General features: G+C 38.4%; 1 protein-coding gene across 4 annotated transcripts in view; it reads left to right on the top strand.

The window, feature by feature from the left end:
- The first annotated feature begins 8112 nt into the window (after positions 1 to 8112).
- The window catches only part of TANK (TRAF family member associated NFKB activator), a 28678-nt gene continuing 19202 nt past the window's right edge, over positions 8113 to 17588 (top strand). The window contains exons 1-5 of one of the 4 annotated variants that reach the window (XM_071435056.1): positions 8113 to 8397; positions 8961 to 9099; positions 13290 to 13429; positions 16494 to 16602; positions 17460 to 17572. In XM_071435056.1, the coding sequence (XP_071291157.1) occupies positions 13331 to 13429; positions 16494 to 16602; positions 17460 to 17572 (321 nt within the window). In that variant the 5' untranslated portion in view covers positions 8113 to 8397; positions 8961 to 9099; positions 13290 to 13330. The remainder of the gene's footprint in view (positions 8398 to 8960; positions 9100 to 13289; positions 13430 to 16493; positions 16603 to 17459; positions 17573 to 17588) is intronic. The other 3 variants (XM_071435055.1, XM_071435053.1, XM_071435054.1) reach the window with 3 other exon arrangements.

The raw sequence follows: 17588 nt of genomic DNA, 5'->3' as shown, positions 1-17588 counted from the left end.
AACATTAAGTAGGAACAGAAGCCACTGATGTGAGCAAGATGTTTCTATGCTTCAGACCCATCTCTAACATAAATGCACAGTGTGATTTCTGGCAAGTTAGTCAGGACTACATCTACACAGATATTTTAGCTCCTAAACCTAGTATTTAGATATCATCATGATCCTTGAAAAAAATAAATGAAGGAGTTTATGAGATTTTCCACCTCCTTTAGAGAAAGAGGAGATAAAACAAACCCCCCTAATGCAAGGAACAAAGCAATAAATACACTTCAAAAGATACCAACATGCTAAATAACAATAAGAAGGTTTTTCTAGATAAATTAAGCTCAATAAAGTTACTAATGAGTGTAAAAGAATGTAAAAAATGGCAAAATAGGAAAAGTCAAAATGGGATAAATAGCAATGCAGAAGAAGGATGTATTCCTGTAATACATTCATAGCAAGACAAAGACAAAGGAAAGTGAGGTCTGCTACTCAGTGGAGAAAAAATATTATTAGAGATGATGTCAAAAAAGTTCATACCTCTTTTACTTTTTCTCACTAGAAGGGTCAGCCTCAATCAGCTGGCTAAGTAGTCTCAGAGACAAGGAAAGAGAACACAGGACAGGGCAATAACTTAGATAAAATATTTTCAAACCAGCTGAGTTCGAACAAATTCCTTTCAGGATACTTAGAGTACAGAATAAAAACATTTTGGAGTCATTAGCAATAAATCTTTGAGAACTTGTGAAGAACAGATGAGCTTCTAAAAGAATGAAAAAGGACAGATGTCATATTTATCTTTAAGAGCAGAGAAGAGATCAGGAAATTACATACTGTTCTGTCTTTCTTCCTGAGAAAAATACTGGAGCAAATAATTGAACAAGTTTCCTTAAAAACTTAAGTTTTTGTCCCATTTTACAGATATAAAACAGTCAGCATGTATTTGTTGAAAACTATGGTGGAACGTCAGCTGGATCATGTAGTCCAGTTTGTTCATTGTACCTTGTGGAAAATGTGGTTCAACTGAAGAATAATTAGAGATTTAGAAAAAAAAATCTGTAAGAAAGAACAGAAGGTCCCTTGGGAGGCTGTGAAATCTTTATCACCAATATAGATCTTCAAAACAGGCAAACATATGTTAGAAATGGTTTAGGTAAAGCTGATGCTGCCTTTGGCAAGGATGGTATCTTCAGAGGGCTGTTCTAGGCACCAGTAAAGTACAAAATCAGTCGGTAAAACTGATTGTCAAAAGCAGAAAAGTGGGAATGACCTACTGCCTACTGTGCCAAAAAACATGTAAACATTGTTAAAAGGAGACTGGAACCCAAAGATTGTTGTAGCCAAGAGAGAAATATAGTCTCTGTGATCTCTCCCAATTAGTCCATGCAAAATCTAATTCTCATCTCCAGGAGATGTGACTAGAAAGGATTCAGAGCTACAGAGTATTACCCAGAGACAGCAGCTATACTTAAAACACTGCTTTTCAGCAAGCTCTACATTCTGTGTAGCAAAGTTTTGTACCAGAGGCTGTAGCAGCCTCCGCGAAGCCACCGGTACCATAACCATAAACTCCTTTTCTGATTCTTGTCTTTAGCTACTCTACCATCTGTCAACAAAGTAGGAAGGGATAGGTTGGAAGATACAAGTGTGTGAGGGGTGGGAATGATAGAACAATACTTTATCTGTCCATTGCCTCTGAAGAATTTGGAGAAAAAACTTGAGAACACTTCTTGAAGTTCCAGGCCATCGTGTAGGTCACATCTTTTAGAAGAGAGGTTTAGAGACAATTCTCAGTACTTCAGAGTATGGACAGAAAGTAAGGCCAAGCACCAGGGAAGGAGTTCCTCTGGTACTTCATTTTCTTACTCCCAACCAACCTGACATGTATGATTTTATCTTTCCTGGTATTATCCCTCATATTAAGAGCTGCCAAAATGGCCGAAACCTGTTCAAATAAGAGTATTTGAAGGAAGAAAATAATATGAGCAAAATGCCACTTTGAACATGCCATTCTAGACCCTTGGTATGTATCTAAAGAAGTAAATTGGTAATTAATAAATACAAATTAATGTATAATTGCTTTTATAAGACTGGAATTGTCCCATTCTAATTCAGATCTCTGCTACAAGCCAAAATTCTCTTACATTTTTGCTTCCAGAAAGCCAACAATAAGTAGATACAATGCTAGAAGAGCAGGTGTGTTTTCCCTCAGAGGAAGCAACTACGGATAGGAAAATGTCTTAGCAGCTGATGTATCAGAAGACTGAAGCTGTGCCAGACGAAGTGAGTGTGTGCATGTGTGTGTGCACATGCGTTTTGCCACTAATTATGCAAAAAGGCCCAAACCCATTGATCATGTGTTTCTCTCCCTACTTCACCAGGAATAAATCTTGAAGTGTGATAGCTCATCTAGAAAGTCAGAGTTATTACCATTGATGTAATTTCTGTATTAGAACTGACAACGCACAATGAATAATATTTTCTTTTCTTTATGTTTTGTACATATATTCCTGTTTACTGCATGGTAAGAACAAATATCGTTTGCAAGAAGCTGGGCTGAATTTTTATTATCATTAACTCCTCTTAGCTTCACAGATGATGAGACTTTATTCAACCCAGCACAGTGTCAAAACACGATGAGCTACACAGCACATGGCTTCAAGCTTTCTTTGCTTAGTTGGGAAAGATTTACCACAAAATTCAGCAGGCACAGCTGCTGATTTCTCCTTGGTGCATGCAGATATCAAGAAATTTTAGTTAAAACTTGAGCAGCCTGACTGCTCAATGACTGCTCAATTTTATTTATTTTTATTTTGGTTTGGTTTTGGGGTTTTTTGGGGTTTTTTTGTGGTTTTTTTTTTTGTTTGTTTGTTCAGTTTAGAACTTCATTGCAATGATACATTTTGAGACTTACAGAAACATTAATCTGAGATTCTTATTTTGTCTTGCCACTCTAAGTAGTCAAGCTCAGACCCACCAAACTCTCACAGGAAGATTATGAGTGAGAATCAAGAAAAGTGCTTTGTTGAAGTCACAAAACCACCTTTTCATTTATACAAAGATTTAAAAATTAAAATGAGGAGTTAAACTATATCACAAAAAAAAAAAAAAAAAAAAAAGATTACAGAGGTGAATAATTCCAAAAACTTTTTTTCACTATAGTGGTTTTGTTAAAAGGTTACACAGGAGAAGAAGGTCACCTGTGTATTTACACAGACAAACCTTCTGTTAATCCTTGTGAGCAGTTACAATGATATTATGCAGCTGATCTGTTGGTCATCATAATTCAGTTAGAAACGCAGACAAATTATACACAGCATATTTGAGAGAAACCAGATTAAATATCTTTTAAAAACTTGCCCAAAGGTTCTATCTTTCAAATGGATATTCTCAAAATATTCAGAAATAATTATGAATGGATTTTCTAAGATCTTTTGGAGCTTCTGCAATAGTAATGTTCCCTATACTTCTACAGAATCTGGTCTTTTACAGGAGGTTGTTTAATGTAGAGAAATTCCTACACATTTTTATCAGCATGAAGTCATTAACGTAAGAACATATGCCACATTGGTTCAGACCCATCTTCTCTTCAGCAGTGGCTAGAAATCAATGCCCTGGGAAGAATGAGAACAGGGCAAGCATATGTAATACTTCCTCAGAGTCTTCTCCCAGCTGCCAGCTATTTTCAGGTCAGAGAACTTCCTGAGATTGATGCTGCCTGTCTCTTTAGTTTCCCTCATTGAATCTCTCAAGTATTTACTTGTCCAATCTCCCCCGAACACCAAAATTTTCACATCCTGAACAGTTCTGACAAGAAATTCCAGAGGTATACTAACACAGGTCCATTAATGTAATGACTTTGCATCAACAGCTGTCTCCTCCTTCTTGCCAAACTTCGGAATTCTATGACACTACAGAAACAAAAACAATACTGTGGAATCTGTGGTCTTGCTGCAGGACACAGCTCCCCTTTTCATAGAAGAGCAAAAGAGGTCATAAGATTCCATTGAAATTGTATGTTTCAATTCAAATACATCTTCCTTGACTTCTTCCACTCTTACTCCACACTGAAAACCTAAATACAGGCTTGGGATCAAGAAACATTCAATAAATAGTGCAAAGGCTCTGTTTATCAATCATGTTTTCTTATATTAGATACTGTATATAATGTAGTTCTATACAAATGAGTTATCAAAATTTAATGAATTTTAGCATGGAACAAAGGAAAAAGGCATACATAATGTAGTTAATGCCATGATATCTCACTTTTTCACATTGACAGATCTAGGGAATTAATGATTACATGTTAAATTTCCTGAATACTTGCCTCTATGGCAATAAGGCACTCATACTAGAACATTAATTTTTCAAGGTGTTTTCCCTACATTGCTCTACAGAACTCAGTTTCGGTGGTTTGAGGGGAAGTGGGGAGAGACACAATTACAATAAAACAGAGCTTAAGGGTCTGCCTAATAAAGTTTATTTGGAGCTTAACTAAGAATCAGTGGATTGGCAATTCTTCTCACAGAAGTATTACACTCCCCATTTTTACTCCCTGTATGTGTAACACAGGTTATATTCTATATAGAGGAATAGCATTTGTTTTCCAAAGCTATTGCTTTCTTTTGGTGTCATTATCATCATGGGCTTTTTCTTCACAACATATTAAAAAGCATGCATTATATTTGGTCCAACAGTTGCTCTGTATGTTAGCTGTTCCCATGCATGCAGGGTTGCCTGTTCATGCACTGCTCCTTTTTCATGCAGGGTAACCTTTCTCCAGGGTAGGGAGCCTCCAGAAATCATTGACATCACTTACAGAAATAAAGAATGTTGCACTGGGTCCAAAACCGGTTTGCAGGCTGGCTGTTTCTGCTAAGGTCTCTGTTTCAGAGAATGACTTTCTGCACACTGTTGCATTTAAGGAAGTTCTTCAGTTGGGTATTTCTCAGTGGAAGTTCCCAGCTAATATTAGTCATAAGAAGCACAAAACCACATTTCATAATCCTGTTGATACTCCTCCAGGCAACATAAAGATTGCCTATACTGTTACTAAAGAAATGAGAAAAGGGAATCCAAACTTTTTGTTCCTACACTTTGCAAAGATAATGAGTAAATTAGACTTTTCAGCTTCAGCATTCAGATACATAGAAAAAGTATACGACATTACTTTTATGTTGCTTATAGTGCTCCAAATCTCTGTGTCTGCATTTTGGTTAAATATCCTTTAGTTTCTGGAATACATAAACTAATTTTGTCTGTTACAACCTATAGGCAAATGACATACTAAGGTTTACACAGGCTCATCAACCACTATTCTTGATGCTGGGAAAAAAATAATCAGCCTCAACTCCCTTCACACTAAGGAATGACAGCATTTGGTCTAAATTAATCCACAGTTCTCATTTTCTGACCAGGAAAGGCATTTCAAGATCAAAACGCGTTTGTTAAAGCACAGTTTGTTAAAGCAGCAACAGATTAAAAGAACGGTGAAACAGCCCAGAGCAACAGAGACTCAGCACCTAGCACACTCCTTTGGGACCACAGTCTCTAAGTTCTAGAAAAGGTTTAACATCTGACGTGAGCCACCTAGCGTCTGAACGAATGGCTACATTAAACTTGCAACAAATATTTTAACCTCTTTCTAGCAGAAGCCAATTTGCATTTATGAGCTTAGAGAATCATAAAAAGGAATCAGATGAAACCTTTGATGAACTACAGCCCTTTGCCAGCTGCTCCAGCAGCAGCATCTCCCGAAAGCAGTGAGTTCCTCCCCAGACCTCAGCGCAGTCTAACCAACGAGAAGTGTTAACACATCAGCACAGACTAAGGAAAACTCCTGTTAAAATACCATTTGAGAAGTAATGTAAAACAGTAAACTGGATATGCATGATGTAAGTATTTAAATAGGCTGTTTGACCCACTGAGCACAAACTCGAATTTTCATGATGAAAAAAGTATCAACTTGCTTATTCCCAATCACCAAGAACAAAACAAACAAAAAAACCCAAACAAAACGCCCTACCAACAACAACCAAAAAAAACCCTCTCACTCTAAATTTCTAAGCATAAGTAGTCAAAGTAAGACTTTCTCTGACTCTGAACACAAAGGGAAATAAAGTATTAAAATACAAGAAGCCCTGCGCCACCACTCCCAAACCCCAGATAAATGGTTTGCAACTGCTTTTAAGATCAGTAGATTCCTAAAATCCTAAATCTTTTTTAAATACACTGATATGTGCTGCCTCTTTCCAGCTATCTTGTGAGGATTACATACAGGAAAGCAATCCTGCCTTGACAATGACATAAAAGTGTGAAATATTGATGTGGGGCAGAAATACAGAAAACTGTTCCTGAAATAGCTGTAGGGAAAGGAGTACAGAGACGGAAGAGGAAGGAGCAGAAAAACAAAGAAAAAGAAAGCAAGATGAGGAAGAAAAGAACAAAAAGTAATTTAGTCATCGACCGTAGAGCAGAAAATGCTCAAAAAGATCAGAGATCAAGTTAGCTATGAAATAGAGGTTTTGTATTATTTTCATGGGTATTTTTATTTTCTTCTATTTAATTTATTCAAAGGTTTGAAGTCTCTAAGATTATCAAGCTGGGTTACTGTAAAGCTTGTAAAATATACCTTATTGTTTTGGGGGAGGAAATGTAAAGAAAGAAGGCACTAAATAATGAAGAGAGAGGAAAAAACAGCTTCTCCCATGTTTTACTCTGAAAGAATATTACTGAAAAAGCACTAAGAGATTAATGCATGTGATTTGAAAAGTCATGTTTGTAGACAATCGCCAGTTTTGAGTTGCTGAGTTTAAGACCTTCACAGCAAATTTACATTAAGCACATTCCTAGAATTAAATAAACAATTTTTCCCCCTAAAACAACTAACATGCAACGACAGTATTTCAGAGGTGGTATACATGTTATGGCTATTTGAATTCAGGTAGCCATAATTTTAGTTGAGGCATGTTTATCATCAGACAACACCTACTGGTACTTTTCTGCACATTATCCATTTTAAATACAGCAGCAGTTAAATTATATTGCATTTATTGATCTGAATTTAAGAAATGCAGGTTATATTTCAGCTGAATATCCATTATAATTTTAAGAGCATAACTTGCCAAAACTGACTAAAAATTTAGCATGTTGAATTAAAAGAGAAACAATAGACTTTTTTCCCTACACCCTATTTTATTTTTTAAGACCCCATTGAATGAAACCTTAACTTGGACATCTCAAGCACTGTCTCTGAAAAAGGAAATTGAATTCCCCTTTCTTGAAAATGTGCTAAAAGAGCAAACTCTCTCTGAATCTTAATAGTTCATTAGGACCTCACCTGAAATTCTTAAAAATGGCCAAACAGGAAGTATATGTATAGGCTCATTAAGCTATCTGCCTGTAAGTCTCCTTAGCCTTAGCACAGGCCAAAACAGACCAAAAGAGTTGCTAAAGTCTTTGCAGGAAAGATAAATTGTAAGAGAAATAATCTTCAAAAGAGCATAGAGAGCAACACCTGGCTACTTTTTCTGTGGCTATGTTTGAGCTCAGTCCTCAAGCTTCCAAGGGCAGGCGCCCAGGGTAGATAGGTTGTAATAGCCGGAATGCAAGTTCTGATCTGTGAGTGAGCAAAGCAAAAAGCTCTGCCCTAGAACAAACACCACAGCTCGGCTGCATGGGTATGTTCACTGGGGTACAGAGACAGCAGAGATTAATTCAAAATCTGTAGTGCTTCTCTGCCGCTGGCTCTGTGATGGTATCCTGCACAAGTATGTAGCAAATGCCTCATGTTCTCCCATCAGCTCCCATCCTCCTACATACCGTCAGGAAAGAAAGTTGTACTTATACATGTGACCTAAAGAGAGAAGGGCTTCAGGCAGTAGCAAAATTAAAACTCTTTGTTTCCATTATATTCTTACTTATAGTATTCATTGCCTGCATGAAATAAACGCAGGCAGGGAAATGCCTCTCTAGTAACCTACCACAGACCCTTCAGAGAGAAACTACCGTGAGCATGAAAAGTATATTACAAATGTAACTACTGTTATTTACAAATCACTCTAAGTCATGGAAAGACAGAAATAGGAAAGGCCTGGGGAAGTCGGGAGCAGCACAGAGGCTGCTTGAGAAGCCTTCTGCAGCCAGACAGAAGAGGCACTGCCCGACAGCCGGGGGCGAGCGGACAGGCTCCCACCCTGGCGCGGGGCGGACGAGGAAGGTGCCATCCCTGCGCGAACCCGGCGGCTCCGGCACCCGCTGCCCTGCCCTGCCCCGACCCGGGGCCGGCACGGGCAGCGCCCCGTCACAGGGCGGGGAGAGGCACGGCAGGAAGTCGGTTCTGGTTCCTGGGTTAAGGCGCCCGGGCAGGAGCGAGTGCCCTGTGCCGGGAGCGGCCGCGGGCTCCGTGCGGCGCTCGTAAGTCTGAGTCGCTTTGGAAACCACGCGCTCCGGCGCTGCCGCGGGAGCGGCGGGGCTCGGCCCGGGGCCGCGGTGCGCGCCAGGGGATCCCGAGCCGGGGCTCCCGGGCCGCGCTTCCGCCCCCCGCTCCCGGCGGCGCCGCTTCCCCCTCGGCGCCGCTCGGCCCGGCTCGGGAGCGGAGCCGGGGGCGCGTCGTTTGCGTGCGGAGGCGCTCCGGGAGCGGGGAATCGGGGGACGGGATCAGCGGGCTCGCTGCCGGGAGGCGATGGCCCGGGCGGCGAGCGCAGGAGCAGGAAGAAGGCGGCTGCCCCCGCGGGCAGGGCAGCGCGGCGGGGGGAGCGAACCCCAGCGCTGCGGGAATCGCCGTCCCGAGCCCTGAGCGCACCGGGGCTGCCCAGCTCTAACCCTGCTGTGCCATCAGGGGCTTCTGCTGTGTTAACGACGCGTCCCGCCGTCGGGCAAAGCAGGAATGGTGTCTACTCAGAAAAAAATAAGGGAAAAAACAAAACACAAAAAAGTTCAATGAGCTCTCAGTCACTCACAAATGATTACCTCAACAGGCTTCCAGTTCCCAAGATGATGACAGTGTAACTTAAAAAATATAGCAATCGAAACATCTGTTTTGAGAGCAGAAATATGTAGAGAAGTACTTTCGGTTGGATGGCACCTGTGTCCTCATCTCTCATTAAACTATGAGAGGTAGGAAAGTGTATTATGAATTAATGTGCATATACACGATTAGCTAAAACCTTTCTTTCATAATTTAATGGCAATATGAAAATAGTATGGCAATAGAGGCAATATGAAAACTAGTATGAAAACTTTAGTGAGCTGTGAGCTGGGATTGCAGCAAAAATATGTTGCTAATCTTTGTGTTGGAGCTTTTTTGGCATTTGACTACGAAAATGCATATTACTACTTTTCTTCCCACCACCTATATCAGCAAAATATTTCTGATTTTAAGCAAGTATTTTAATATAATTTTCAGGTTTCATTTGTTGTTTACTTAGAAGTTTGTCTTACAACATTAGCTGTACTCAGTGGTTATCCAGTGTACAAGTCTTTACTCAAATATGAAATTCCAGTTGTCATTGCCATAGCTCCAGCAGCATAGCACTGACAGGTATTCACACTTGCAGGACAACTTCTGTAACTAATCTCTTAATTCTGACCCTCTTAGAATAAATGCAGCATTTTATAGTGCTGCTTTTCTGCTGACTATATATTGCTGTTAATGATTGTGAAAGCCTTTAGGATCTAATGAATATCCACAATGTAAGTTGCTGAAGATCAGGATTGTCAGCTTTGAGCTGAATTATGTTCCAGCTGCCATTTGGATACAGCATAACTAATCATAACTGATTAAAATAGTGGGGATATTTGGGTTAGGTTTTTTTGGTTTGTTGGGTTTTGGGGGGTTTTTTTAGGGCTGTTGGGAGGGAGTTTTTTCCTCTTCATTGGATGCAGGGAGAAGGGTAAATGACAAGGAACAGTTGGCAAATTCCCTGATAAATATTGATGCCTATGGAGGAGAAGCAGGAAAATGAGCCAGTTTTTCTAACTGCAAGGAGTTCTGGATATGAGACAGATAACATAAGAAGCAGTTATTTATTCCAGCAGCAGGCAACCTGGGGTGTGACTACAGAGTAGTTTAATCCAATCTAAATCTAGACTGCGGCAGTCCTGCCCACGGCTAGTCGCGTGTTCCCACTGCCTCCTTGTGCTGGTAGTAGTGCTCCAGCAGCCTTGCAGTGAGCTAGCTCCAGTTTTAATTCCGAGGTTGGTTTTTTTAGGGGGTTTGTTGTTGCTTTTTTGAGGAAGTAAGGAGCTACTTTGGCATACTCAGCTGTGTAGCATAGAAGTACTGATAGCGGTACCAGTAAGCAGCAAAAATGTGCGGCCAGAGGTGTGGGAAGGCTGGCCTATCCTTCTCAGTGCAGACTTGTGACACTGTTACACAACTGTGACTTCATGTTACAATTCAAACACATAAAACAGTGCTGCTGTTGAACACAGTTCTGTCTGCCTATTGCTGATTTCTGTCCCTGTGCAGGCTTCCTTGTGTTACCGTGCCATTTGAAGTGGTCTGTGGATCTGACCTGCATTAAAACTAATGCGGCAAAAATACATTTAGTGTTTAGTTTTAAACTGGATTGGTTTGCTGGTACGGTTTACAGAAAGGTTGCTCGGGCTGGAAGAAAGGGAAGGGTAAGGTCAAAGAAGAATGTCTAGGGTATGGGGCAAATGTAGGACCAATTCTTCTAGTTACAGTGCCATCTTAAAGTGTCACTAGTAATGACTTTCATTGACCTTTCTTTGCATGGAGTCTGAAGTTTAGGGGGCTACCAGTAAATTATTTTTCCATCCAAAGTAGAAAATCAGGCACTGTGCTACAGTTCTGCCTGTTGGATCAATTACTTTTGATACCATCAGTCCAAATGACAGAATCACTGTTTGTTAATGTTCCCATTTACAATGAATGACTAAAAGGCTGGAAATCAGGTATAAGTTTTAAATACTGCAGTTCAAATGGAGATTTGAGTTTGCATGAATGAAATTAAAACCCTCATTTTCTGTGAACTGTGAGTCACATGGAGCTGAGCCCTATTCTCTCCATTAGAAGCTGAACATAGTTTTTTAGATCCCATTGTACTCATTTTTTGAAGTTATCTCATATGTACAGGATATGCCATTTACTAGGCAAGTTGTTAACATTGGAGGATTTCAGGCGAGTACAAAATCAATACTGATGCAAACTTCACAAGCTTTTGAAGATTGTGAGAACACGCTTTCAGTCACTTTCAGCTATAACAATGCTCTCTGCAGTTTAGCACTGTCCCTGAAGGCAGATATAATATCTGATTTTATTCATTGAACTACAGAGAGCAGTCCTCCATCTGAAAAGGAAAGAAAGCCTACTCATTTAGTCAAAGGTGTGCCCCAGATATGAGCATGAATATTCCATTCATTGAAGGAATACCATTTGGAGGAGGAAGGAGGTGGATGAAGTAGCCTGTGTTACTAACAAAGCTTTGAGACACTATGCACTGTCGGGGATTATAAACTACTGAACAAAACAAGTCAAACAAACAAAGCCTTTCATGTGAAACAATGTAGGCCTTTTATGCAAAATTTGTAAACTTGGATTTCAGTAACATTTATGACATCAAAGGATCCCTAAAAAATTCCAAGTCGTTAAAGAATTTGCTTTGCTGCTATTGAAGTACAGCCAAGCCAGAGGTGAGATACAATTGCTTTTCCTGTCAGAACATACCAGTAAAATAAAATTTGCAGGACAAAAAAGTGTGATGTTCATACAGTAGTCTTTTGAGCCTTTTAGAAAAGTTGGAGCACATTTGTGTATTCAAGCCCTATGATAGGGAATATATTCGAAAACAGGGAAACATGAACAAAATCATCAAGCTGCAATCTTCATAATTTTGAGCAATGTCCAAGGCAAGTTACCCTATACTCTTCTTGCCGGGTTTATCCTCATGCCACTTTCTTTAGTAGTATTTGTGGTTTATGCATAATCCCAGGAGATGGTGAGAGATGATAGTGGCAGTCCACACTGTTTTAAATAAGAAATAGATGAGAGATGAAATTGCTATTTTTTTTTGCTCTGGGGTGGGGGTTGAGACTTGACTAACTTGTTCTCTATTGTACTTGTATTATGCTAAATTTTGATCTTAAAATTAGTATCATATATTACTATAGAAGTAAATGACCAGTGTTTGCAAAGTTCTTGAAATTGGAATCTGACATTTAGTAGTTCTAGTCTTATGTGTCAAAGTTGATAGCTGTAGTTTTGGCAGTTGTTACTGAAATTGTACACAAAGTGTAAAAAGTTCATAATATTGGATAAAAAGGTCCAAGTCTTGATAATTTGTACTGCTTGGTATCATTGATTTTTAGATAAAAGATGTTTTAACTCTACCTTAGGGTAGCTTGTGTTGACATTTTCAAATTTGGCACAGAATGGGATAGGTTGTGACCTAATTGAGTTTTTATCTTTTTATTTCTTAATGCTGATGGGAAAGATGTGTGCTAATGTTTTTACAAACAGTTCCATGGATGAGGATATGGATGTTAAGATCTTTGAAATAGATCTTAATGTCTTTACCAACTTCAAGCAGCAAGTTTGTTGCACAGCCCAGACAGTTTGATTCCTAAAACAGGCAAATGGGTCCTTACAAGCTTGAGTTTCTGAACTTTGGGGTAAAATGACAGGTTCAAGGGGGAATATGTGGTAGGGAGTTTGGGAAGGCTGTACCTTCCTAGTACTTCAGCCATGGGGTAAGGAAGAGGGCATCATGCAGCCAGGAGTTCAGGATCAAAGGAGGCTGCACTCTCCAGAGAGAAAACCCCACGGACGTGTGCCCCAGGAGACTCTCCCTCCCTTTATTCTAATCAAGTTCCAGGACTCTGTCTCTGGACACTGGCTTTTCATAGCATGATTTTTCCACACAATGTCAAAAGCTGAGTTTAGCTTTGGTCATTAATGCTGTCTTTATTTCACAATTATGCAAATGTTAAACTTTTGGAGATCATATAAAATCTGGTAACTGGTAATCTGCACCAATTTTAAGTCTTAATCTTAAACACTGTAACTAAAGATACATTTATACATTCTATACATTCAGAATTGGATTAAGAGTTAAGCTACTTTTGTTTGTCTGCTGTTTAAACCTATCCCTGGACATAAAATTAAACATTGAGGTGAACAGAGCTATAGTTCAAGTTATGCTGTTAATGGTCAGATATACTGCACGTATCACTTGAATACAACAGTGGTACAAGTCATGCTATATATGACTTGTATATACAACTTTTAGTTATATACTGCTGTTTCTTAGTGTTCTCTCTTTTTCCTTCTGATTACTCTTCAGGTCTGTTAACTTGACCATATGATGAAACAACATTGGGAATTATGGACAAAAACATTGGAGAACAGCTTAACAAAGCTTATGAAGCCTATCGACAAGCATGCATGGAGAGGGACCATGCTGTGAAAGAACTACAGCAAAAAGTAGGTGTTGGAAGCTGAATTCTATCTTTAAAGCCCTCCTTCCCATGGGGGATGATAGTATATGTAGATGCCAGTTTCACTTTAACTATGCACACTTTAGTGCATCTGTTAAAGTTGAAGATTGCCATTATGAAACCATGTCAATGCACAGCAAAGCAAGTTACTAGGCTATGAATTTAGTAGGTGGGTTTCTGGTTTTTGACCTTAGAATTTCTTTTTGTATTTTTAATAGTTCTAAAGGTTGGAAAAGTGTTGTCTGTTTTGGAGGGTTAATGAAGTCTTCTAATGTAAACACAACAAAAATGTATATAAAATTTTCCTTACTTTAACAAAGTACATTTTGGAATTTAATTTGCATTCTTAAAAATATTTTTATATTATTAATATAAATAGCTTAAATTAAACAATCTTTGTGACAAATGTACCTGAAAGTTGCTAGAATAAGTATTCTCTTTTATTCGTTAATGGAGTAACAGAAAGTTTCTGGAGGCATTCTGACCACTAAGAAGCACATTTGAAGTTTTAGTTAGTCTGTTGCAGAAAACATTAGTTCAGTCAAAACTCCTCTGGAACTTCTCAAATAGGACAGCATATTTCAAAGCTATCAGGTTTGGGCTTTGTCATAGTTTTTTTATCATACATATTCTGCCCAGCAACGGAACCTCTGTTACAGGAAGGTTTGAATGTTTTCATTACTACAGGATTTTCTGATACTCAGTAGAGCTGGTAGGCTGGGACTTAGCTCAGAGGCCAATGAACCATATTCCATGTCAAGTTATGGAGCAGTAGTAGAATTGGAAGCAGGGAAGGATCTAATAGAGAATATTCTGATATCTGGGCCCAATCTTGCTATCTCCTTGCATGGCAAAGTAAACTAGCCAAGGCATCACAGAACAAACACATTTCAAGTCAGTCATGTGTGCAATCATCCACTGTACAGTCTGTCTCTATTCATAGTCTTGCAGCAGTGCTGGTGTAAATCTGTAGAGGTCTCTTTACATAACAAGTATAAGTAGTGTGATTTTTGTGCTGAAATTACAACTAATTAACAAAAGGCAAGACATTTTAGAATGTTTAGGGATCTTTTAAATTCTGTCTCTTAGGATGAGCTATTAACTATTTGAAGAAAAGCAGTTAAGTTAATGCCCTTGAATAAACTAAAACTACATGAAAGAATCTTCTGACCAAGAAACAAGGCACTGAGTGCAAGATGAGATAGTCCTTCCAAGGTCCATACAAGAAAGCCACAGGAGTGTGAGATCATCAGTGCTAAGTGAGCTAAATGCTTGCAAGATTGCTCTCTGCATTTTCACTGGTTCAGAAATTAAAAATCTAAAGCCTTTGATAAAGGATTACTACCAGTTTAAATCTTTGTCCTAATCGAACTTTCAGTAGTTGAATTTTATGATTTCAAAAGAGAACAAAAGTATTTTTTTCAAGAAGAGTTGATACTAAAATTACTTGGGTTTTATTATTTGTGTTGCTTTTTTTGAACCAAACTCCTCTGTTTTTTGAATGACCTTTGTACAGTGCTTTACTCTAGTAACTTCCTCTGTTCATTGTGTGGCCTCCACACACTGTTGGATTGTCCACCATGCTGTTGTTAACAGTTTACTACTTAAGTTACCGATAGGCCACTTGTTTTGCCAGTCTCTAGAGCTGGGAGCCATGTCAAGCACACAGAAGCCAGAGTCATCTCGGCCAGATGGTGTTTGATACAGATGGATGGTTGGTTGTCATGCAGATCTTCTAGTTGGTAACTTGTTGCTGCCATCTGACTCAAGGAATAATTTGTGCACACTGGCTGTCAAAAGCATCTTCTCTTCTGTCTGTTTTAGCTGTCATGTCTGTGCTCTGTACAGAAGTGTTGACAAGACATTGCTGTTGTACATTTTCAATTTGGTTCTCAGTGATTTTTCTGCTTCATGAGGTCTCTTATAGCTGCTGGAGTGTACTGCTCTTTGATCACTTTTTTTTTTTTTTTTTTAAACACAACAAAAAAAAAAAATCATCCCATAGCACAGCTACTACCTGGCCTTTTAAAATCAATTTTGCTTGTAGATTTTTTTTCCTGCCTGCTTTACAGACAAACACAGCGGACAGTAGGAGGGTATAGAATTTAAATGTGTCTGAGATTTGAGAATTAGATAGCACTATGGCTAAACTATGAATAGACATGAAAACAATGCTGAGTCTTGTCCCAGATGGTGGCAGGTGGTGACCTCTTCAGTAATAGACATATTCCTAATTGCAGAAAAATTCAGTGCATTCCTGAAAGTTTTCTTGTTGGGATTTCACAAGTTTTCTTGCTTGTTTTTAGCACTGCTGTAACTGCAGCATTAGGCATGTGCTAATGAAATAATAGTTTTGAATATTAGCAACTTCCTGCCACCTGGCCATTCATTCAATTAATGGACTGTCTAGCAAAATTTACAGTTGGATGAAATACAAGCAGTATTATTAAAGGAGTGGCCTTTTATAGCATGAGTTGTAGTATTGGAGACAAAGGATGGGGCTTTTTACTTACCTTCCTCCCCAGCCCCATTATGTAGGTTAGGAAAACTAGTCCACTACATTCAAAGAAATGTACAAAACTGTTCATAGGCAGTCAAAATGGTTTACAGAGTATCTGTGGTATGGAATAAACAATGTTGTTGTTTTCCATCTAAAATCTACATTTTTAAAAGCCTATTTTTATATTATTTGTTAGAAAATATCCAGGGGAAAATTACTTTTTTCTATAGATTAACTGACAAGCATTCTGAAGAATACTAAAATTTTAATTTGAGCACAATGTATTCTACATCTGTAAATGAAGAATCCTAACTTAAAAGTTACCCTTTACAACTGCCACAGCTGAAATAGTTATTAAAACTCAGAGGTTGTTTCCTATAATACCTTTTCTAATCAGTACAGTCCCAAAAAGATGGACTTGCCAAAGGTTTTTACTCAGATGACCACAACTACTGTTATCTTTAAAAATCAGAGCTGCTTTTTATATGCCAAATAGGAGACCCCTAGTCAAAACAGAATAAGATTAATGCTAATTAAATTATATTTGCAGACAGAAAACTACATGCAGCAAATACGTGAACAGCAGGAAAAGATAGAGCTTCAAAACAGCATTATTGCAAAACTGAAATCACAGTTGGCTGCTCTGAATGCTAATAGAGGTATGTACTCCAGTTTGCACATGATTGCTTTTTATGCTGTGTTGCACTGATGAATAGTTCTGACTTTGTTGCTTCAGTTTTTACAATATACATATTTCAAATGAGTATCATACTTTCCTGTGAATGTGAGAGTTAACACAAATGTGCCGTTTCAAGATCTATTTATAAAATTCAACACTTCTGGGGTCTCTCTTTATCCTCTTCAAGAAATGGTGAGATTTTCTATAGAGGTAGAATCTGCTTACACTGAAGCCAATAAAAGTTATGAAAATATGGATTCAAATCATTTGCTACATTTTTTTTAATTGTTACATAATTATTTTTACATTTACCTGTTAAAAAGTATATCTCGGGTTGTTCTAGATGTGAGTACTATGATTATATGTCTTTTATGTTAGATGAATCTTGTGATGCTAATCTTACTGCATAAGCAGAACTTTATAAGCAGGTAATTCTCTTTCAGATCAAATAGTCATTGATGGATATTTTTCACTGTTTGACTGTATTACACAAATAAGAGAAAAGAGTCAAAGTAACCATGTGTTAATCTGCCATGCTCATTAAATATTTATTCACACTAGCCTAACACTCCTGGTTTTCATAAATACTAGCAAAGTGGCTGACTTTTATTTCTAAGAGTACATGTACATTTCTTTATTGCCGATTTAGTCTTGCATTGTCTCTAAACACAGAATTTAGCATTTCTTGCTTGTTTAATATGAAGGCTTGCTCAAAGAACATAAAGAAGTCTATAAAGAAGCTATAAGTCTAGCTTCTTTTAATTTTGCTTTTACTTAGAAGCTGACCGTGAAAAATGCAGCAAGAGTCAGTGGCTTTTTTTTTTTTTTTTCTTTAAGGCAATGCACATCCTTACATTCTGATTCGTGAAGACATTGAAACATCCAACTTGCCTTTCAGGCAGCTCTCTGAAAAACTGAATATAGCAAAGCAAAGAGAAAAACTCCTAAAGGTATGTCACCTGCAGT

The sequence above is a fragment of the Agelaius tricolor genome, unplaced genomic scaffold, assembly GCF_023055355.1.
Source record: "Agelaius tricolor isolate 1412-34295 unplaced genomic scaffold, bAgeTri1.0.p SCAF_10, whole genome shotgun sequence".
NCBI classification, from domain to species: domain Eukaryota; kingdom Metazoa; phylum Chordata; class Aves; order Passeriformes; family Icteridae; genus Agelaius; species Agelaius tricolor.
Note: the sequence above shows the minus strand (reverse complement) of the source record. Positions and strands in the feature narration are given on the sequence as shown.